This window comes from Brachyhypopomus gauderio, chromosome 2 (assembly GCF_052324685.1).
Source record: "Brachyhypopomus gauderio isolate BG-103 chromosome 2, BGAUD_0.2, whole genome shotgun sequence".
NCBI classification, from domain to species: Eukaryota; Metazoa; Chordata; class Actinopteri; order Gymnotiformes; family Hypopomidae; genus Brachyhypopomus; species Brachyhypopomus gauderio.
The window spans coordinates 2,015,775-2,040,460 of record NC_135212.1 but is presented as its reverse complement, the minus strand read 5'-3'; the positions used below and the strand labels follow the sequence as shown (position 1 = coordinate 2,040,460).

General features: G+C 50.4%; 2 protein-coding genes across 2 annotated transcripts in view; one reads left to right on the top strand and one right to left on the bottom strand.

The window, feature by feature from the left end:
* Positions 1 to 6,608: 6,608 nt before the first annotated feature.
* On the top strand, positions 6,609 to 8,056 carry dusp3b (dual specificity phosphatase 3b). Its single transcript, XM_076982220.1, has 3 exons — positions 6,609 to 6,804; positions 7,118 to 7,350; positions 7,430 to 8,056. The coding sequence occupies exons 1-3, from the start codon at positions 6,683 to 6,685 to the stop codon at positions 7,642 to 7,644; spliced, it is 570 nt and encodes a 189-aa protein (XP_076838335.1). The 5' UTR covers positions 6,609 to 6,682; the 3' UTR covers positions 7,645 to 8,056.
* Positions 8,057 to 10,324: 2,268 nt separating this feature from the next.
* Positions 10,325 to 24,686, bottom strand: part of dnaaf5 (dynein axonemal assembly factor 5) — a 71,278-nt gene continuing 56,916 nt past the window's right edge. The window contains exons 10-13 of the mRNA XM_076982192.1: positions 13,366 to 13,516; positions 12,595 to 12,751; positions 12,218 to 12,409; positions 10,325 to 10,696 (exon numbers count right to left, since the gene is read on the bottom strand). Of these exons, the coding sequence (XP_076838307.1) occupies positions 10,542 to 10,696; positions 12,218 to 12,409; positions 12,595 to 12,751; positions 13,366 to 13,516 (655 nt within the window). The 3' untranslated portion in view covers positions 10,325 to 10,541. The remainder of the gene's footprint in view (positions 10,697 to 12,217; positions 12,410 to 12,594; positions 12,752 to 13,365; positions 13,517 to 24,686) is intronic.

The window sequence follows — 24,686 nt, the reverse complement described above, 5'->3', positions numbered from 1 at the left end:
CATATACCAGCTCAGGTTTAGGTTATACCAAACAGGGAACAGAATACGGACACAGACGATCCAACATATACCAGCTCAGGTTTAGGTTATACCAAACAGGGAACAGAATATGGACACAGACGATCCAACATATACCAGCTCAGGTTTAGGTTATACCAAACAGGGAACAGAATACGGACACAGACCATCCAACATATACCAGCTCAGGTTTAGGTTATACCAAACAGGGAATAGAATACGGACACAGACCATCCAACATATACCAGCTCAGGTTTAGGTTATACCAAACAGTATGATCTGATTTTGTGTTGAATTCTTTAATAAACTGCGAAACAGTGATAGGGGAGACCGGGTATGGTTGTAACATGGGGAGAGTTGTAACACCATCAGTTCCACCCATCACGGATAAGATAGGAGTCATATGATCATTCCAGTATTTACCCAATTCCTCCCTGATCCCACATGGTGAATATCAAGACTGTAAACAGGCACATGCCGATTCTATAGAGAAAAAACTGATTTTGAGGTGAGAAATTAAATTTCTGAATCAAGACTATATTTTTTTTAGTACTTATACTATTGCAGATAAAACCATATGAATTATATTACATTAAACTGTCGTTTCTCTGGTAAATTGTGATGCATTTTCCCCCTGTTAATTTCAAATCCCCGGCCCTGGTTATAACCATCAACTTACATACAACTAAGAAAACCTTCTTGATTTTTAATAATTTTAAAGAAAGACATACAGAGGTGTGCCATTTTACAAATGCTTTTAAAAGAAGCATCTGATGAGGTCACAAAGAAGGACAAGTCAGTCAGATCAGTTGCAAAGGCACATGGTATCTGCCATGTAACACACAAACACACACACACACACACACACACACACACTCACACACACACACACACACACGCACGCACGCATGCACACACACGCACACACACACACACACACACACACACACACACACACACACACACACACACACACACACACACACACACACACACACACATATTTCAATTGAAGTTTGAATTACTTTTGTAGTAAACAAATGGGTGTACTTTATATAAAAGTTTGAGAAGTCTAGCTAAAAAATTCAGTGAGTTACAGGTGCTGAAGCAAAAAGGTGTTACAACCATACCGGGTCTCCCCTACGAGTCGAGGCTGAAGTAAAACGCCTCCTATTTTTACAGCAGCATTTTACACCAAATGCTGACTCACACCGATACACACCGAGAGAAAGACGCAAACGCATGCATCAATTTTCCCAAGAAGAAAGGAATTTTAATCATATTTTTACTAATGTTCCTGAGGCGGCCTGAGGCGGCCCCACAGTAACTATGTTACTGTGTCTGTCAAATTTATGATCAGTTAAAACTCTGTCCTAAATTCTTCCCATCATATTGATCGAAAATTATGTGAAAGATGACCCACATTCTGTATGAGCAAGCTTTGAGAGACTCAAATAAATAAACTATGACATTTTGATTTAACAGGAAGAAATGAACATTTAAACTTTATTGTCCGTAAAACACCCACTAAACCTCTTCAAAGAAAGCGAATCGTCATTCAATCATCGTCATTTACGATTTTACATACCTGTTTTTACAACCTTTTTTCAAACTGCCATGCGGTGCCTTTGGAGCTGACGCATGTTGGGGCAGACCAGGCGGTTCTTCAGTGGATCGGGTGGGACCTGCTTACAGCATCTCAGTGCAGAAATGTTTTAATAAAAGAACGTGTTCATTTCCCCCAGTACTATTGTTTTGGTTTAAAAAACGGTCATAATCATAAGAATACACATTCATACATTCTGAAAATATCTTTTTCAAAAAAAAAAAAATCAATAAATTCAAAGAAAATGTATTCAATAAATCAATTTATTCAAAGAAAATGTTCACATGCAGAAAAAAAGTACAGATGTTTGCACACAAACTCCAAACATTACTTAGCAAGGGGTCGAAGGAGGGAGGTGCTGGTGTGGTTGTTACATGCAGTGGCACTACAACGCCTCTACTACAACACTCACCTGTTTCACTTGCTCAGCTGCTTCGAGCCGGTGAGTTTAGAGTTTCCTGATATTTCTATTACTAAAAGTGGTACAAAACAGACCCAGTTTTAACTGGCACTAAATGGGTCTGCAAGTTTTATCAACAAAACAAAGTTTAAAGAGTGTTTACTGCCATCTAGTGGTTAAATAGTGGAAGCATCCATAGACTTACTGTTACATTAAAATGAAAGATCTAGAGCTGTCTTAAAAACCCTTGTGGCTAAAATGCTTTCTAACCCTATTTGGCATGCATTTATCTTTAGCCTTAATAGTTTAATAACCGCTTCCTATTAGGGTTTCATTTCATTCATTGCTTTGTTGTTGTCTCCTTATCACTTCCAAGCTTGAATATCTTATTGTAGTTCAAACATATCAAAAAGGAGGATAACAACACCTAATAAATATAATGTCCTATTATTATATGTACAGTGTCTTGCAGAAACATATTGTAGTATTTGGATCCATCTTTGATATTCTATACTTTAGTAGGTAGTCATATTTTAGTTTAACAGACTCCAAAAATTAATAAATAATATTTGTTTTATGTAAAATATTGTCCTAAAGAGGACACGTTTGGCTTACAATTCTACAATTGTAGTTTCTTCTCAACTCTCTTCCTTCTTACAGACAGAACATGTCTTAGAGTTATTTCAGTCTGGATTTAGAGCTCATCACAGCACTGAAACGGCACTGACTAAAGTATTGAACGATCTCTTAATATCCTCTGATAAAGGACACATTTCTTTTCTCATACTGCTAGACCTCAGTGCTGCTTTTGACACCATTGACCATAATATTCTACTTACTAGGCTGGAGACACTCATTGGCATAAGAGGTCAGAACTCTCCTGGTTCAGGTCCTATCCATGGACGTAATTTTGATTTCAAAAGTGGGGGGGACATGGATTCGTCGCTATTTAAATATTTGGTTTTAACCGTAAAAACTGGGGTGGACCAAAACCGGCTTTTGAAAAAGTGGGGGGGACATGTCCCCACCCACCCCCCAAAATTATGTCCGTGGTCCTACCTGACAAAGTAAAGTATGGTGTCCCACAAGGATCTGTACTGGGCCCCATATTATTCTCATTATATATGCTACCACTGGGCACTATCATTCGTAGGCATGGTATTAGCTTCCATTGCTACGCAGATGATACTCAGTTGTATATATCTTCTAATCCAGATGATATCACTACAACTCGCAAGATTGAGAACTGCGTCCAGGACATTAAAAACTGGATGGCATCTAATTTTCTTCAACTGAATTCTGACAAGACTGAGGTGCTGATTCTTGGGCCTAAAGCTGCTAGAAGCAATTGGGCTGATATTCCCCTTACCCTAGATGGTTTTTCAGTAACACCTAAATCTACTGCAAAATTTTTAGGTGTCACTATTGATTCTGATCTTTCATTTGACACACATGTATGCAATGTCACTAAGGCTGCCTTTTTCCATTTACGTAATATTGCCAAGCTGAGACATTTACTTTCATTAGCAGATGCAGAGAAACTGGTCCATGCTTTTGTCTCGTCGAGATTGGACTACTGTAATAGTCTTCTAATTGGATGCTCTAAACAGTCCCGAAAGAAGCTACAACTTGTACAAAATGCTGCAGCTAGAGTCCTAACTAAGGTTAGAAAATTCGATCATATTAGTCCCACTCTCGCCACATTACACTGGCTTCCGATTAAATATCGAATTGAATTTAAAGTTCTTCTGTTAACCTATAAGGCGTTAAATGGTCTCGCCCCACAATATCTGAGTGAACTCATTGCTTACTACAACCCATCTCGCCCTTTGCGCTCCCAAAATGCTGGATTTCTCCTAGTTCCAAAAATTTGTAAGACTACAGCCGGAGGCAGAGCTTTCTCCTTTAAAGCCCCTCAATTATGGAATAGCCTTCCAGCTCCAATCCGAGATTCTGACACAGTTCCAATCTTTAAATCTAGACTTAAGACTCACCTATTTAATCAAGCCTTCAGCTAATATTCCCCTTGTAAGGTGTAGGGGCTTGGGGGCCCCCAGACGTTGAGATTTCTGGTGATCTGAGATGTTGATGCTGTCATCCAGCTGTGTCATGGCATCACTCTACTTGTGACAATTACTTGACTGTAAAGCAATGTCTCAGTGAGCCCTCATGCCTGTAGTCACCTCTGAACCCCTCCCTTTAGTTATGCTGCTATAGATTAGCCTGCCGGAGCCACATGCTAATCACTGGCATGTGAGCTATGTACATTTAAATTAATGGTGGTTTAAATTGATGTCCACTTAGTCTGTATTTCTATCTTCTTGCATGCCTCCACCCAAGACGATTGGATACAGGCACCTGCAGGCACCTGGGGGATGGTCTGGCTTGCCAGTGGATGTGCTGATGCCGGGGTTGGATGAGCCGTTGCCACAGAGAGCCGTGCTGATGCTGGCCCGCCTGAGGCCCACCGCCTGAGGCCCACACCCCCTGAGGCCCACCGCCTGCACCGAGGGGACTGAGGCTGCTTGGCCGGGGAACAGGAGCCTAGACTGTTGCTGTGGAACTTTAAAACCACCCTGTGACCACGGACTTGTGTTAACGGGCCGCCCAATGGAGGATGGGTTCCCTTTTGAGTCTTGGTCCTCCCGAGATTTCTTCCTAATCCCCACCCTATAGGGAGTTTTTCCTCGCCACTGTCGCCTTTGGCTTGCTCATTAGGGATCTGGACCCATACGATTGTAAAGCTGCTTTGTGACAACGTGTGTTGTGAAAAGCACTATATAAATAAATTTGACTTTGACTTTGACTTTACAATTGGCCTCAACTCAATATTAAATTTTTTAAAATTGTTAAACTTTTCTGGATTAAAGATCTTCTTCATTCATCTAGCTCATCAAACTAAATCTGAAGGAAACAGCTGAAGATGAAGACCAAAGAACATTCTAAGAAATCAGAGATAAAGTTATAATTAAATATGCACAATGTAGGAAAATGCTATAGAATAACATTCAAAAATACTCAAGTGTTTGAAAATCACAGTGAGCAGCACTGGATTGTGAGGAAATGAAAGCTACGTCATACCACAGAGACGAGGCTGTCCCTCAGAACTCATCAGAGCCTCGTCAGGGCTAGAAGGGGACGGCAGAGGGAAGATACAGAGACACTGAGGTTGGGACTTGTCAGGCGATCCAGAGTTCGGTGGCTGAGAGTGAAGATGCACCAGTCAGCCATGTCAAGAGCTCACACAGGGGCCTGTACGGCAGGCTGGGGGGAAGGAAGCCACTTCTAAAAAACCCCAAATCAAAACACATCTGACCAGAAGACATCTACAGCAACCCAAATGTGGGAGCGGACAGTAATGGAGGTTTTGCAAAGCAGTATGTGCCATCACTGCCAGTATCACTGCCAATTTCATGTGGTCAACAAACGTCATGCCAGTGGTTTGGTACGGTAGGGGCAGCAGGCTGCTCTGGATGTGATGATCCCCAGTGGGGGCCAGACATCGCATTAACACAGAAGGATGGATGGTGACAGCCTGCTATGGTCTGTTATATAAATGAAAGCTTAGAAGAAACTTCACCTTGAATCACAGCACCGATCCCAAGCACAAGGTCAAAACAACACAGGACTGGCCGAGCAACAAAAAGGTGAATCTTCTCCAAAGCCTGAGATCAAGAACCAGTGTCACCTTCTGAACATTTGAAGTGTCATCCTAACCTGAACAGCAAGGAGAAATCTTGCCAGCTATAAAAGAATAAGCAAACATCACTTTCAAGCAGTGTGCAGCTTACACTGACAGGCTCAAAGCTGTTGTTGCTGTTATAAAATTGGTTTGCAATAAACATACTGGAACTATATGTGGAACTCAGACCCCTACTACACCCAGACCCCAGCTACACTCAGACTCCTGTTACTCAGATCCGTACCTCAAAATGTGCTTAGTGCCAAGGGACGGCACACTAGACGCCATTTTGTCCTCAAAGCTGCATGTATTTTTACATGTATTTAATGTATATTTTTCCAGTATTCTGTTTGAATCTTAATTATGAGACAAAACAATTATTGTACAATTACCTCTAGTCCAAATACCTCTCTTTCCTCAAATGTACTGACAAATGTTTGTGTATAAGACACAGCACAGGAAGGCTGTCAGCTCAAATGTTCAGTACTGTCTGCTGGCCCCTGCTGGTGTGAAAGGTGCTGAGAGCTTCTACCCACGGTGAAGCTTCAGGACTGCTGGAGATACTTATACACAACCACGGACGTAGTTTTGGACCACTTTTTCAAAAGCCGGTTTTGGTCACCCCCAGTTTTTACAGTTAAAACCAAATATTTAAGTAGCGACGAAGTCATGTCCCCCCCACTTTTTAACGGTTAAAAAAACAATATCCAAATAGCGACAAATCTAGCACTAGGATCATGCAGCTCCGAGCCCCCCCCCCCCCCCCCCCCCGCTCAACAATTTTTGTTCACAGCGCTCAACAATTTTCATTCAACCCCCCCCCCCCCCCCCCGCTCAACAGTTCGCCACCCCAGGTTGTGTCCCCCCCACTTATGAAATCAAAACTACGTCCATGTACACAACTCACTTCAGAGATTAAAGCCATATTTTACAGCGGAGATAAATGATGTAATGCTGAGCCCCTCATCGGGTGATCATGACAGACTATGAAGTGTCGGTGCAGCAGCTTAATGATCTGTTAACAGACGAGAACGGAGACTTTTGCATGCCGTCTAGAGATTTCAACGAGGTCTACCCTGGCATTCTCCTGGGAAATGAGTAAGTAACGTTTACAGCCATACACGTTACCCATCATATCTCACTGTATATTAGTTTGAACATATAAACTAGAGAGAGAGAGAGAGAGAGAGAGAGAGAGAGAGAGAGAGAGAGAGAGAGAGACAACATGGAGGGAGAAAACATGAATGTACTAAAATAGACGCAGGTATTTATAGAGAGACTGGGTCTGAGTTCTCTCAGCAGAGTCACACTGGTTCAGACTGTGTACTGGCTGATTGCAGCAGCCGCGTCTCCTCGCGCTGTTGTCTCGCGCCCTGTCTCCTCGCGCTGTCGTCTCGCGCTCTCTCCTCAGGCGCGTGGCCACGAACGTGAGACGCCTGCGGCAGCTCGGCGTGAGTCACGTGCTCAACGCCGCGCACGGAGACTCGCACGCGCACGTGAACACGGGCGCGCGCTTCTACGCGGGCACGGGCATCGTCTACCACGGAGTCCCGGCCAACGACACCGACCACTTCGACCTCGGCGCGTACTTCGCGGAGTGCTCGGACTTCATGGAGCGGGCGCTGGCTCACGGGAGCGGCGGAGGTGAAGGTCCGGGCGGGGGCTCGTAGCGGCGACGGCAGCGCCCTCTGGTGGCCACCAACGGCATGTCTCTGTGTTGTAGGGAGGGTGTATGTGCACTGCCAGAAAGGCTACAGCCGCTCGGCCACGCTGGTCGCCGCCTTCCTCATGATCAGACGAGGCATGGATGTCCGAGGAGCTGTGGCCACAGTCCGGGAGAGACGGGAGATCGGGCCCAATGACGGCTTCCTCCGTCAGCTCTGCCAACTCGGTGATGGGCTGCGAAACGAGGGCGAACAGGAACACAAGAACGATTGACATTTACAAGATAATTTAATCCCAGATATCATGCATCACCTGCACCACATTATATATCAAAGCTATTTTTAATCATTATTTTAGTAATTCTTCGTGGAAAGATCTTAATCCAGGTTAGCTAAGTAGATATTTCGAATGCAGACACTGTGGAACCTTCTGGGACACCCCAGCACAGTAAGAGCAGGTTTTGAGCTCTTGGGTTCTCTCTCAGATGCTGGTGCTGTGGAACCTTCTGGAACCTTGGACACCAGCCTCTGTGATTCCACTTTTGTCTTTAAAATGGTTTTGGGAGATGTTTAATTTTTTTTAAGAAACGTAGAGTGATCAAATCATCACTGCACACATAAGCAAAAAAAAAAGCAATTGTTGTGTTCCTCCAAACACCATTATTGTTTGTTACATTATATTATTATGAACTATGACATACATCTTTATATAATCCTTAAAAAATCCCATAGTACAACCCCTGGCATAAATGATGGAATCCCCAGCCCCAGGAGATGTTCATTCAGTTGTTTAATTTTGTAGAAAAAAAGCTGATGACAGACATGACACAGAACTAAAGTCATTTCAAATGGCAACTTTCTGGCCTTAAGAAACACTAAAATAAATCAAGAAAAAAATTGTCAGTCAGTCAGTAGCGGTTACTTTTTTAGACCGAGCAGAGGGGAAAAATTATGTAATCATGAAAAACAAGCAAAAGATCACTCCCAACACATCACTAGTATTTTGTTACACCACCTCTGGCTTTTATAACAGCTCGCAGTCTCTGAGGCTCTGAGACTTAATGAGTGACTAACAGTACTCTTCATTATTCTGACTCCAACTTTCTCTGATTGCTGTTGCCAGATCAGCTTTGCAGGCTGGAGTCATGGACCAATTTCTTCAACTTCCACCAAAGATTTTCAATTGGATTGAGATCCGGACTATTTGCAGGCTATGACATTGACCTTATGTGTCTTTTCAAGGAATGTTTTCACAGTTTTTGCTCAATGTCAAGATGCATTATCATCTAGAAAAATGATTTCATCATCCCCAAACATCTTTTCAGTTGATGGGATAAGAACAGTGTCCAGAATATCAATGTAAACTTGTGCATTTATTGAAGATGTAATGACAGCCATCTCCCCAGTGCCGTTACCCAACATGCAGGCCCATATCATCAATGACTGAAAATGAGCATGTTATCTTCAGTCATCTTTATAAATCTCATTGAAACAGCACCAAACAAAAGTTCCAGCATCACCACCTTGTCCAATGCAGATTCGTGATTCATCAGTGAATATGACTTTCATCCAGTCATCCACAGTCCACGACTGCTTTTCCTTAACCCCATGTAACCTTGTTTTTTCTCTTTTGATCTTAATGATGGCTTTCATTTAGCTTTTCTGTATGTAAATCCCATTTCCTTTAGGAGGTTTCTTACAGTTCGATCACAGACGTTGACTCAAGTTTCCTCCCATTCGTCCCCCATTTTCTGTTTTTGAGACATATTGCTTTAGGTTTTCTGTCTTGATGCTTTGATGTCTTCTTTGCTGTACCAGTATGTTTGCCTTTAACAACCTTCCCATGTTGTTTGTATTTGGTCCAGATTTTAAACACAACTGACTGTAAACCACCAACATCTTTTGCAACATTGCGTGATGATTTACCATTTCAAGAGTTTGATAATCCTCTCCTTTGTTTCGATTGACATCTCTCATGTTGGAGACATCATGTTAGTGCACTTGGTTCCAAAGCTCTCCAAGGTGTGATCACTCATTTTTAGATCAGACGAATGAGCAAATCTAGTTTGATGCATGTGTTAGTTTTGGGAATTAAAATTTTCAGGGTGATTCTATAATTTTTTCCTTAGAATTGAGTGATTCATCATTTTTTCCCTCTGCTTGGTCTAAAAAAATAACCGTTACTGCCTGCCACAATTATTTTTCTTGATTTCTTTTAGTGTTTCTTAAAGCCAGAAAGTTGCCACTTGAAATGACTTTAGTTCTGTGTCATGTCTGTCATCTGCTTTTTGTCTACAAAATTAAACAACTGAATGAACATCCCCCGAGGCCGGTGATTCAATCATATTTCCAGGGCTTGTGGAGTGCTGTGTGCGCTACAAAGCAAGCAGGTGTCAGATATGCAGTAGGAACCTTGGACCCGTTTCACAATCGACGACCTCTGATGCCCCCTTGCGGTACAGACACACTATTACAGCAAAGGTTATTTACGTCTGTTGCACATTTAACCACAGACGTAAATGAATACGTGAATAAAACTGAATAAAATGGGCTCCATACTCAGAAGCCGTATAAAGTTAATGCTAGTCCGAAAAATGACCAGCATTCTGATGGGATATAACTGAACAGAAACTGACAGTGTGCTCAAACGTTCAATCCTCTTGGTTGTGTGCGTGTAACTTAACGTTAAGTGTTAGCACAGGTTACATCAAGTGACATTAGCTTAGTGCTAGAGTGGTATTCAACTTAAGCAGCAACCACATTTAAATATATAAATATTACACCTAATTTGCCTTTTCGAGCCTCGTCAATTTGCTCCCGCTGTATGTGATTACACGATAGCCTGATATTCCATTCAGTTAATGCTGAAAATAGTCCGTCCATATTAATAGAGTTCACTATGATACATATATAATTAACGTCGCGCATGTTTAACACAAACTGACACCAGTATCAACTACAAGAAGAAGATATTTTTTTATTTAAAGCAATAAGGAACATTTCAGACCCTTCAACACTGTAGCAGTGCCAGAACAAAACGTATTGACGGTATTGTCAGTCATATAAAAAATAACATCAAAAACATTCACATATTCATCCTGTAGATTTCCTAACACACAAATTCATAAAGAATCTCCACAGGCACAGACGACACATTCTGAACGGGTTTTCTCAGCTGTCTTGTTTTTGAGTGGCTGGCTGAATCAGGCCCTGTATGTGCTGGAGCAGATGGTCACAGTGTTCAGTGGTCCGTTGCTTCTCCCTCACCACCTCCACTTCCTTCCGCAGGAGAGCCGGGTCCACACCACCGGCAGCTTTCAGAACCTCTGGAGGGGGAGATAGAGAGAACTGAGTATCAGCTAATCACTCAACAGGCAGTTCTCTTCATAAGCACCAGGCGGCACTGTTGCACTAAGCGTCTTACACTGGCACGAATCATTTCATCACATTCCTCTAAAATATGGCTCACCGGTGTTAGCTTATTAAAGACAGCGGCGCACGGCATTGTGGTCTCAGGCTGACGACATCCCCGTCAGTAAAAACTAATCCGTGTGGCCTCGACATCGTTCACCTGATCCGCCCCAGCGTTGACGCGGTGTGTGTGCAGGGGGGTTCTGTCGCGCGTACCACGGGCCGTATTTACATTTGGGTGCAGCGCAGCACAAAAGCGTCCTCTGTGAAGAAGGATGACTGATGATCCTGAGCAGCTTAGGCAGGGGGGTGGGGGGGGGGGGGGGGGGGGGGGGGGCAGGTGGAGGGGGCAGGTGGAGAGGCTAGTTGGGGCTGTGGGAAGGTGGCATGTTGTGACTGCCAGTCATCTGGGCGGGAAGGCTGTTCCCATCAAACAGTTTGCTGTGTCTTTGAAATGTAATGACCATATAAAAGAATAAAGGAGAACAGTGTGAATGAAGAAGACAAGGGTGGAAAGACTCCAGAAACAGGATAATGCGACCTCACTGTTTCACACACACACACACACACACACACACACACACACACACACACACACACACACACACACACACACAAGCCATATGTTCCTGACAGCTCTTCAGTTAAAACCAGACACACAATCTACAGTGCAGTCTTTCATCATCAACCACAACAAACAGTGACCGCTAATCCATGAAATGGTCCAACCGAACCCCCCCCCCCCCCCCCCAGGTGATGTGCCTGGTACAGCAGTTCCTGCTACATCCGCCGGTCCAACACCGGTGGTGGAGAAACGAGGGGAACCACCCCTGCCACGTCCAGACACGGCGCTCACACAGATGGGAGAGGTGCTAGCCACCACGGAGGAAACGGTTACCGTCTTCCATTAGAGCTCACTGCGTCCAGATGGAGCACTGAGACACCGTGGCCCTTGGTGGAAGACACGGGAGGACAGTGTCCTATAGGACAGGCCCGGAGGAGCTGAGACAGCTCTGGAGGACACAGGAGGACAGAGAGCTGCCTGCTGTTAGACGCCTAAGATGTATGTGTGGAGATTTCAGTGGATTGAGCATGTAGGCCCTTTGTGTGCGTGTGCGTGCACACATGTGTGTTGATGGAGCGTTGCTCACACACACCAGGGCCCCGCTGGACGCAGGCCAGGAGCAGAGAAGACCGCGTGATTGATGGGGTGTAAAAGAAGGAGGATAAATGAGGCTCTTTGAAAGGTGAACGGGGGGGGGGGGGGGGGGGGGGGGGGTCCCGCTACACCCACCCTCATCGCTCCACCTCTACAAACGACCCCGTCAGTCAGCTCGGGCCAGCGCACCAGTGACGGGACAGCGGGGGCGTGTCCTGTCGGGGACACCTGCTGGTCACACACGGTAAGGAAGACTACAGTGTGTAATTGGCCTTACCCAGGACAAGGAGCTGGACCTGTTGGTCGGGGTCATCCAGGTACAACAGCAGCTGCTGGAGGAGGAACTCCAGGTGGGGGCGGTGGGCGGCCGGCTCATAATCCCTCCCCAGACCTGAGAACCACGCGCTCAGAACCTTCAGGGCCTCCACACGCACCTCCTCACTGCTGTCGTCTACTCGCTTTAAAAGCTCTGCAACACACACACACACACACACACACACACACACACACACACACACACACACACACACAGGAACTTATTCTGCTTGTCTCAGACAAAAACACAAATGACTGCAGAGGTGTGTGAGTGTGTGTGTGTGTGTGTGTGTGTGTGTGTGTGTGTGTGTGTGTGTGTGTGTGTGTGTGTGTGTGTACCTGGGTAGATCTTGTTGAGTGTATCAGGATGAAGGCACGGTGCTGTGAGGTTGATGAGTGAGTGTAGACCTCTGCAGGCCATCACGCGAGAGAGGGGAGACTCCTCCTCCAGGGCGGAGAGCAAGCGAGCACTTAGCTCCGCCCCCACACACACCGCCTTCCAGAGAACACACAGCCATTAACACATTAACACACGCTCAGTCCAGCACTTCAGGACGGCCTTAACGCGTTTGACCCCAGCAACCCTGAGCTCTCCTGGCCTCCCTCTCCAAATGAGCTGATACCAACATCTTATCACACAGTGCTGAGGCGTAGAAATGTGTGCCCACGCATGTAAGCACACACACACACACACACACACACACACACACACACACACACACACACACACACACACACAGAGGGAGGACGAGCAGATTTTGCAGGAACGCACGTTTAAAAACATGACATCAGTGCATATCCGATAACGGCCGCTGTGAGCGGAGACGCTAATGGCTGCAGCAGGAGAAGTGGTACAATGTTAGCAGAGACACAGAACAGGTGGTCTGAACCCCCAGCAGCTTCCAAACACGATTACGCTCACCTCAGTTGCAACACAAGGACGGAGGGAGGGTGTTTAAAAGCCCACAGGAGCGAACGCTAACAGCAAGCGTGTAGCAGCGGAGATGGAGAGGTCAGTCTTCTCAGTGTGAGCTCACTGGACACCCCTACACACCTGCTCCTGGCTCCAGTGTGTGTGTGTGTGTGTGTGTGTGTGTGTGTGTGTTTTACCTGCTCGGCTGACACGGCCCCTCCCTGCAGCAGGGCCAGGACACAGCTGAGGGCAGCAGTTCGGACGGCAGCAGCAGTGCGGCCTGCACGCCACACCAGGTGAGGTAACAGCAGGTCCTGCAGGAAGATCTCCACGTACTCCCCTAACCTCCTGATGGGGGGGGGGGGGGGGGGGGGGGGGGGGTTGAGATGGGGGGAGTGTGCAGAATGCATTAAACGTGTGAAAGTCTATATAACGTGTTTTGACACTTTAATGATGAGTCGTTTCTTTGTTTTCACACACGTGAGAATGTGGACAGCTCTTTATAAGAGTCAGACAGCAGCAAGTGTTTTAGTTTAAGAGCTACAGAGATGAAGACCCATCCCAGTTTCCCACAGCCTGCACATCTAATGCAGCACAATAGGTACAGAGGGGGAGAGAGAGAGAGAGGGAGAGAGAGAGCGAGAGAGAGAGGGCGAGAGAGAGAGAGGGAGAGAGAGGGAGAGAGAGAGAGGGAGAGAGAGGGGGGGGAGAGAGAGAGAGGGAGAGAGAGGGAGAGAGAGAGAGGGAGAGAGAGAGAGAGAGGGGGGGGGGGGGGAGAGAGAGGGAGAGGAGGAGTGAGAGAGAGGGAGAGAGAGGGGGAGAGAGAGAGAGAGAGAGAGGGGACAGAGGAAGAATGAAAGACTGAGCCATCTGGTTGTCGATTTGCCTTGGTTCTCTACTCCTCCTTACACACACACACACACACACACACACACACACACACACACACACACACACACACACACACGTACACGCATGAAATACAAATATCTTGGCAGTTCATCTTTCTGGGACTCAATGGTCAGCACCTTTGTTTAGTTTAGGACAAATTCCACTGAAGCCCCAATAGGGGGCGATCATGATCCACAAACCTCAACACCCACTCCAGACTACACCACCTCGACACCAACACCAGACTACACCACCTCGACACCCACTCCAGACTACACCACCTCGACACCCACTCCAGACTACACCACCTCGACACCCACTCCAGACTACACCACCTCGACACCCACTCCAGACTACACCACCTCGACACCCATACCAGACTACACCACCTCGACACCCACCAACACCAGACTACACCACCTCGACACCCACCAACACCAGACTACACCACCTCGACACTCACTCCAGACTACACCACCTCGACACCCACTCCAGACTACACCACCTCGACACCCACTCCAGACTACACCACCTCGACACCCACCCACTCCAGACTACACCACCTCGACACCCACCAACACCAGACTACACCACCTCGACACCAACACCAGACTACACCACCTCGACACCCACCCACTCCAGACTACACCACCTCGACACCAACACCAGACTACACCACCTCGACACCCACTCCAGACTACACCACCTCGACACCCACTCCAGACTACACCACCTCGACACCCACTCCAGACTACACCACCTCGACACCCATACCAGACTACACCACCTCGACACCCACCAACACCAGACTACACCACCTCGACACCCACCAACACCAGACTACACCACCTCGACACCCACCAACACCAGACTACACCACCTCGACACCCACCAACACCAGACTACACCACCTCGACACCAACACCAGACTACACCACCTCGACATCCACCAACACCAGACTACACCACCTCGACACCCACCAACACCAGACTACACCACCTCGACACCCACCAACACCAGACTACACCACCTCGACACCAACACCAGACTACACCACCTCGACACCAACACCAGACTACACCACCTCAACTACACCACCTCGACACCAACACCAGACTACACCACCTCGACACCCACTCCAGACTACACCACCTCGACACCCACCCACTCCAGACTACACCACCTCGACACCCACCAACACCAGACTACACCACCTCGACACCAACACCAGACTACACCACCTCGACACCCACCCACTCCAGACTAAACCACCTCGACACCAACACCAGACTAAACCACCTCGACACCAACACCAGACTAAACCACCTCGACACCCACTCCAGACTACACCACCTCGACACCCACTCGACACCCACTCCAGACTACACCACCTCGACACCAACACCAGACTACACCACCTCGACACCCACCAACACCAGACTACACCACCTCGACACCCACCAACACCAGACTACACCACCTCGACACCAACACCAGACTACACCACCTCGACACCAACACCAGACTACACCACCTCGACACCAACACCAGACTACACCACCTCGACTACACCACCACCAGACTACACCACCTCGACTACACCACCTCGACACCAACACCAGACTACACCACCTCGACACTCACTCCAGACTACACCACCTCGACACCCACTCCAGACTACACCACCTCGACACCCACTCCAGACTACACCACCTCGACACCCACCCACTCCAGACTACACCACCTCGACACCCACCCACTCCAGACTACACCACCTCAACACCAACACCAGACTACACCACCTCGACACCAACACCAGACTACACCACCTCGACACCCACCCACTCCAGACTAAACCACCTCGACACCAACACCAGACTAAACCACCTCGACACCAACACCAGACTAAACCACCTCGACACCCACTCCAGACTACACCACCTCGACACCCACTCGACACCCACTCCAGACTACACCACCTCGACACCAACACCAGACTACACCACCTCGACACCCACCAACACCAGACTACACCACCTCGACACCCACCAACACCAGACTACACCACCTCGACACCAACACCAGACTACACCACCTCGACACCCACACCAGACTACACCACCTCGACACCCACACCAGACTACACCACCTCGACACCCACTCCAGACTACACCACCTCGACACCCACTCCAGACTACACCACCTCGACACCCACTCCAGACTACACCACCTCGACACCAACACCAGACTACACCACCTCGACACCAACACCAGACTACACCACCTCGACACCAACACCAGACTACACCACCTCGACACCAACACCAGACTACACCACCTCGACACCCACTCCAGACTACACCACCTCGACACCCACTCCAGACTACACCACCTCGACACCCACTCCAGACAACACCACCTCAACACCCACTCCAGACTACACCACCTCGACTACACCACCTCGACACCAACACCAGACTACACCACCTCGACACCCATTCCAGACTACACCTCCTCGACACCCACCCACTCCAGACTACACCACCTCGACACCCACCCACTCCAGACTACCCCACCTCGACACCCACCAACACCAGACTACACCACCTCTACACCAACACCAGACTACACCACCTCGACACCCACCCACTCCAGTCTAAACCACCTCGACACCAACACCAGACTACACCACCTCGACACCAACACCAGACTACACCACCTCGACACCCACTCCAGACTACACCACCTCAACACCCACCAACACCAGACTACACCACCTCGACACCAACACCAGACTACACCACCTCGACACCCACACCAGACTACACCACCTCGACACCCACTCCAGACTACACCACCTCGACACCCACTCCAGACTACACCACCACCAGACTACACCACCTCGACACCAACACCAGACTACACCACCTCGACACCCACCAACACCAGACTACACCACCTCGACACCCACCAACACCAGACTACACCACCTCGACACCCACTCCAGACTACACCACCTCGACACCCACTCCAGACTACACCACCTCGACACCCACCAACACCAGACTACACCACCTCGACACTCACTCCAGACTACACCACCTCGACACCCACTCCAGACTACACCACCTCGACACCCACTCCAGACTACACCACCTCGACACCCACCCACTCCAGACTACACCACCTCGACACCCACCAACACCAGACTACACCACCTCGACACCAACACCAGACTACACCACCTCGACACCCACCCACTCCAGACTAAACCACCTCGACACCAACACCAGACTAAACCACCTCGACACCAACACCAGACTAAACCACCTCGACACCCACTCCAGACTACACCACCTCGACACCCACTCGACACCCACTCCAGACTACACCACCTCGACACCAACACCAGACTACACCACCTCGACACCCACCAACACCAGACTACACCACCTCGACACCCACCAACACCAGACTACACCACCTCGACACCAACACCAGACTACACCACCTCGACACCAACACCAGACTACACCACCTCGACACCAACACCAGACTACACCACCTCGACTACACCACCACCAGACTACACCACCTCGACTACACCACCTCGACACCAACACCAGACTACACCACCTCGACACTCACTCCAGACTACACCACCTCGACACCCACTCCAGACTACACCACCTCGACACCCACTCCAGACTACACCACCTCGACACCCACCCACTCCAGACTACACCACCTCGACACCCACCCACTCCAGACTACACCACCTCGACACCAACACCAGACTACACCACCTCGACACCAACACCAGACTACACCACCTCGACACCCACCCACTCCAGACTAAACCACCTCGACACCAACACCAGACTAAACCACCTCGACACCAACACCAGACTAAACCACCTCGACACCCACTCCAGACTACACCACCTCGACACCCACTCGACACCCACTCCAGACTACACCACCTCGACACCAACACCAGACTACACCACCTCGACACCCACCAACACCAGACTACACCACCTCGACACCCACCAACACCAGACTACACCACCTCGACACCCATTCCAGACTACACCACCTCGACACCCACTCCAGACTACACCACCTCGACACCAACACCAGACTACACCACCTCGACACCAACACCAGACTACACCACCTCGACACCAACACCAGACTACACCACCTCGACACCAACACCAGACTACACCACCTCAACACCCACCAACACCAGACTACACCACCTCAACACCCACTCCAGACTACACCACCTCAACACCCACCAACACCAGACTACACCACCATCACCAGACTACACCACCTCAACACCAGTGCATCATACAGCTTACACCACCTCGACACCAACACCAGACTACACCACCTCAACACCCACCATCACCACAATACACCACCTCAACACCAGTGCATCATACAGCTTGCACCACCTCGACACCAACACCAGACTACACCACCTCAACACCCACTCCAGACTACACCACCTCAACACCCACCAACACCAGTCTACACCACCTTGACACCAACACCGGACTACACCACCTCGACACCCACCAACACCAGACTACACCACCTCGACACCCACCAACACCAGACTACACCACCTCGACACCCACCAACACCAGACTACACCACCTCGACACCCACCAACACCAGACTACACCACCTCGACACCCACCAACACCAGACTACACCACCTCGACACCCACCAACACCAGACTACACCACCTCGACACCAACACCAGACTACACCACCTCGACACCAACACCAGACTACACCACCTCGACACCAACACCAGACTACACCACCTCGACTACACCACCACCAGACTACACCACCTCGACTACACCACCTCGACACCAACACCAGACTACACCACCTCGACACTCACTCCAGACTACACCACCTCGACACCCACTCCAGACTACACCACCTCGACACCCACTCCAGACTACACCACCTCGACACCCACCCACTCCAGACTACACCACCTCGACACCCACCCACTCCAGACTACACCACCTCGACACCAACACCAGACTACACCACCTCGACACCAACACCAGACTACACCACCTCGACACCCACCCACTCCAGACTAAACCACCTCGACACCAACACCAGACTAAACCACCTCGACACCAACACCAGACTAAACCACCTCGACACCCACTCCAGACTACACCACCTCGACACCCACTCGACACCCACTCCAGACTACACCACCTCGACACCAACACCAGACTACACCACCTCGACACCCACCAACACCAGACTACACCACCTCGACACCCACCAACACCAGACTACACCACCTCGACACCCATTCCAGACTACACCACCTCGACACCCACTCCAGACTACACCACCTCGACACCAACACCAGACTACACCACCTCGACACCAACACCAGACTACACCACCTCGACACCAACACCAGACTACACCACCTCGACACCAACACCAGACTACACCACCTCAACACCCACCAACACCAGACTACACCACCTCAACACCCACTCCAGACTACACCACCTCAACACCCACCAACACCAGACTACACCACCATCACCAGACTACACCACCTCAACACCAGTGCATCATACAGCTTACACCACCTCGACACCAACACCAGACTACACCACCTCAACACCCACCATCACCACAATACACCACCTCAACACCAGTGCATCATACAGCTTGCACCACCTCGACACCAACACCAGACTACACCACCTCAACACCCACTCCAGACTACACCACCTCAACACCCACCAACACCAGTCTACACCACCTTGACACCAACACCGGACTACACCACCTCGACACCCACCAACACCAGACTACACCACCTCGACACCCACCAACACCAGACTACACCACCTCGACACCCACCAACACCAGACTACACCACCTCGACACCCACCAACACCAGACTACACCACCTCGACACCCACCAACACCAGACTACACCACCTCGACACCAAAACCAGACTACACCACCTCGACACCAACACCAGACTACACCACCTCGACACCCACTCCAGACTACACCACCTCGACACCCACTCCAGACTACACCACCTCGACACCCACTCCAGACTACACCACCTCGACACCCACTCCAGACTACACCACCTCGACACCAACACCAGACTACACCACCTCGACACCAACACCAGACTACACCACCTCGGCACCCACTCGACACCCACTACAGACTACACCACCTCGACACCCACACCAGACTACACCACCTCGACACCCACTCCAGACTACACCACCTCGACACCCACTCCAGACTACACCACCTCGACACCCACACCAGACTACACCACCTCGACACCCACACCAGACTACACCACCTCGACACCCACTCCAGACTACACCACCTCGACACCCACTCCAGACTACACCACCTCGACACCCACTCCAGACTACACCACCTCGACACCAACACCAGACTACACCACCTCGACACCAACACCAGACTACACCACCTCGACACCCACACCAGACTACACCACCTCGACACCCACACCAGACTACACCACCTCGACACCCACACCAGACTACACCACCTCGACACCCACTCCAGACTACACCACCTCGACACCCACTCCAGACTACACCACCTCGACACCAACACCACCTCGACACCCACTCGACACCCACTCCAGACTACACCACCTCGACACCAACACCAGACTACACCACCTCGACACCAACACCAGACTACACCACCTCGACACCCACCAACACCAGACTACACCACCTCGACACCCACCAACACCAGACTACACCACCTCGACACCCACTCCAGACTACACCACCTCGACACCAACACCAGACTACACCACCTCGACACCAACACCAGACTACACCACCTCGACACCCACCAACACCAGACTACACCACCTCGACACCCACCAACACCAGACTACACCACCTCGACACCCATTCCAGACTACACCACCTCGACACCCACTCCAGACTACACCACCTCGACACCAACACCAGACTACACCACCTCGACACCAACACCAGACTACACCACCTCGACACCAACACCAGACTACACCACCTCGACACCAACACCAGACTACACCACCTCGACTACACCACCTCGACACCAACACCAGACTACACCACCTCGACACTCACTCCAGACTACACCACCTCGACACCCACTCCAGACTACACCACCTCGACACCCACTCCAGACTACACCACCTCGACACCCACCCACTCCAGACTACACCACCTCGACACCCACCAACACCAGACTACACCACCTCGACACCAACACCAGACTACACCACCTCGACACCCACCCACTCCAGACTAAACCACCTCGACACCAACACCAGACTAAACCACCTCGACACCAACACCAGACTAAACCACCTCGACACCCACTCCAGACTACACCACCTCGACACCCACTCGACACCCACTCCAGACTACACCACCTCGACACCAACACCAGACTACACCACCTCGACACCCACCAACACCAGACTACACCACCTCGACACCCACCAACACCAGACTACACCACCTCGACACCCACCAACACCAGACTACACCACCTCGACACCAACACCAGACTACACCACCTCGACACCCACACCAGACTACACCACCTCGACACCCACACCAGACTACACCACCTCGACACCCACACCAGACTACACCACCTCGACACCCACTCCAGACTACACCACCTCGACACCCACTCCAGACTACACCACCTCGACACCAACACCAGACTACACCACCTCGACACCAACACCAGACTACACCACCTCGACACCAACACCAGACTACACCACCTCGACACCAACACCAGACTACACCACCTCGACACCCACTCCAGACTACACCACCTCGACACCCACTCCAGACAACACCACCTCAACACCCACTCCAGACTACACCACCTCGACTACACCACCTCGACACCAACACCAGACTACACCACCTCGACACCCATTCCAGACTACCCCACCTCGACACCCACCAACACCAGACTACACCACCTCGACACCAACACCAGACTACACCACCTCGACACCAACACCAGACTACACCACCTCAACACCCACCAACACCAGACTACACCACCTCAACACCCACTCCAGACTACACCACCTCAACACCCACCAACACCAGACTACACCACCATCACCAGACTACACCACCTCAACACCAGTGCATCATACAGCTTACACCACCTCGACACCAACACCAGACTACACCACCTCAACACCCACCATCACCACAATACACCACCTCAACACCAGTGCATCATACAGCTTGCACCACCTCGACACCAACACCAGACTACACCACCTCAACACCCACTCCAGACTACACCACCTCAACACCCACCAACACCAGTCTACACCACCTTGACACCAACACCGGACTACACCACCTCGACACCCACCAACACCAGACTACACCACCTCGACACCCACCAACACCAGACTACACCACCTCGACACCCACCAACACCAGACTACACCACCTCGACACCCACCAACACCAGACTACACCACCTCGACACCCACCAACACCAGACTACACCACCTCGACACCCACCAACACCAGACTACACCACCTCGACACCAAAACCAGACTACACCACCTCGACACCAACACCAGACTACACCACCTCGACACCCACTCCAGACTACACCACCTCGACACCCACTCCAGACTACACCACCTCGACACCCACTCCAGACTACACCACCTCGACACCCACTCCAGACTACACCACCTCGACACCAACACCAGACTACACCACCTCGACACCAACACCAGACTACACCACCTCGGCACCCACTCGACACCCACTACAGACTACACCACCTCGACACCAACACCAGACTACACCACCTCGACACCCACTCCAGACTACACCACCTCGACACCCACTCCAGACTACACCACCTCGACACCCACTCCAGACTACACCACCTCGACACCCACACCAGACTACACCACCTCGACACCAACACCAGACTACACCACCTCGACACCAACACCAGACTACACCACCTCGACACCCACACCAGACTACACCACCTCGACACCCACTCCAGACTACACCACCTCGACACCCACTCCAGACTACACCACCTCGACACCCACTCCAGACTACACCACCTCGACACCAACACCACCTCGACACCCACTCGACACCCACTCCAGACTACACCACCTCGACACCAACACCAGACTACACCACCTCGACACCAACACCAGACTACACCACCTCGACACCAACACCAGACTACACCACCTCGACACCCACCAACACCAGACTACACCACCTCGACACCCACCAACACCAGACTACACCACCTCGACACCCATTCCAGACTACACCACCTCGACACCCACTCCAGACTACACCACCTCGACACCAACACCAGACTACACCACCTCGACACCAACACCAGACTACACCACCTCGACACCAACACCAGACTACACCACCTCGACACCAACACCAGACTACACCACCTCGACTACACCACCTCGACACCAACACCAGACTACACCACCTCGACACTCACTCCAGACTACACCACCTCGACACCCACTCCAGACTACACCACCTCGACACCCACTCCAGACTACACCACCTCGACACCCACCCACTCCAGACTACACCACCTCGACACCCACCAACACCAGACTACACCACCTCGACACCAACACCAGACTACACCACCTCGACACCAACACCAGACTACACCACCTCGACACCAACACCAGACTACACCACCTCGACTACACCACCTCGACACCAACACCAGACTACACCACCTCGACACTCACTCCAGACTACACCACCTCAACACCCACTCCAGACTACACCACCTCGACACCCACTCCAGACTACACCACCTCGACACCCACCCACTCCAGACTACACCACCTCGACACCCACCAACACCAGACTACACCACCTCGACACCAACACCAGACTACACCACCTCGACACCCACCCACTCCAGACTAAACCACCTCAACACCAACACCAGACTAAACCACCTCGACACCAACACCAGACTAAACCACCTCGACACCCACTCCAGACTACACCACCTCGACACCCACTCGACACCCACTCCAGACTACACCACCTCGACACCAACACCAGACTACACCACCTCGACACCCACCAACACCAGACTACACCACCTCGACACCCACCAACACCAGACTACACCACCTCGACACCCACCAACACCAGACTACACCACCTCGACACCAACACCAGACTACACCACCTCGACACCCACACCAGACTACACCACCTCGACACCCACACCAGACTACACCACCTCGACACCCACACCAGACTACACCACCTCGACACCCACACCAGACTACACCACCTCGACACCCACTCCAGACTACACCACCTCGACACCAACACCAGACTACACCACCTCGACACCAACACCAGACTACACCACCTCGACACCAACACCAGACTACACCACCTCGACACCAACACCAGACTACACCACCTCGACACCAACACCAGACTACACCACCTCGACACC

Coding starts and splice junctions, on each gene's coding strand:
- dusp3b (XM_076982220.1), top strand. CDS start 6,683: ATGACAGACTATGAAGTGTCGGTGCAGCAGCTTAATGATCTGTTAACA. Junction 6,805..7,117: donor GGCATTCTCCTGGGAAATGA/GTAAGTAACGTT, acceptor CTCTCTCCTCAG/GCGCGTGGCCACGAACGTGA. Junction 7,351..7,429: donor GGCTCACGGGAGCGGCGGAG/GTGAAGGTCCGG, acceptor TCTGTGTTGTAG/GGAGGGTGTATGTGCACTGC.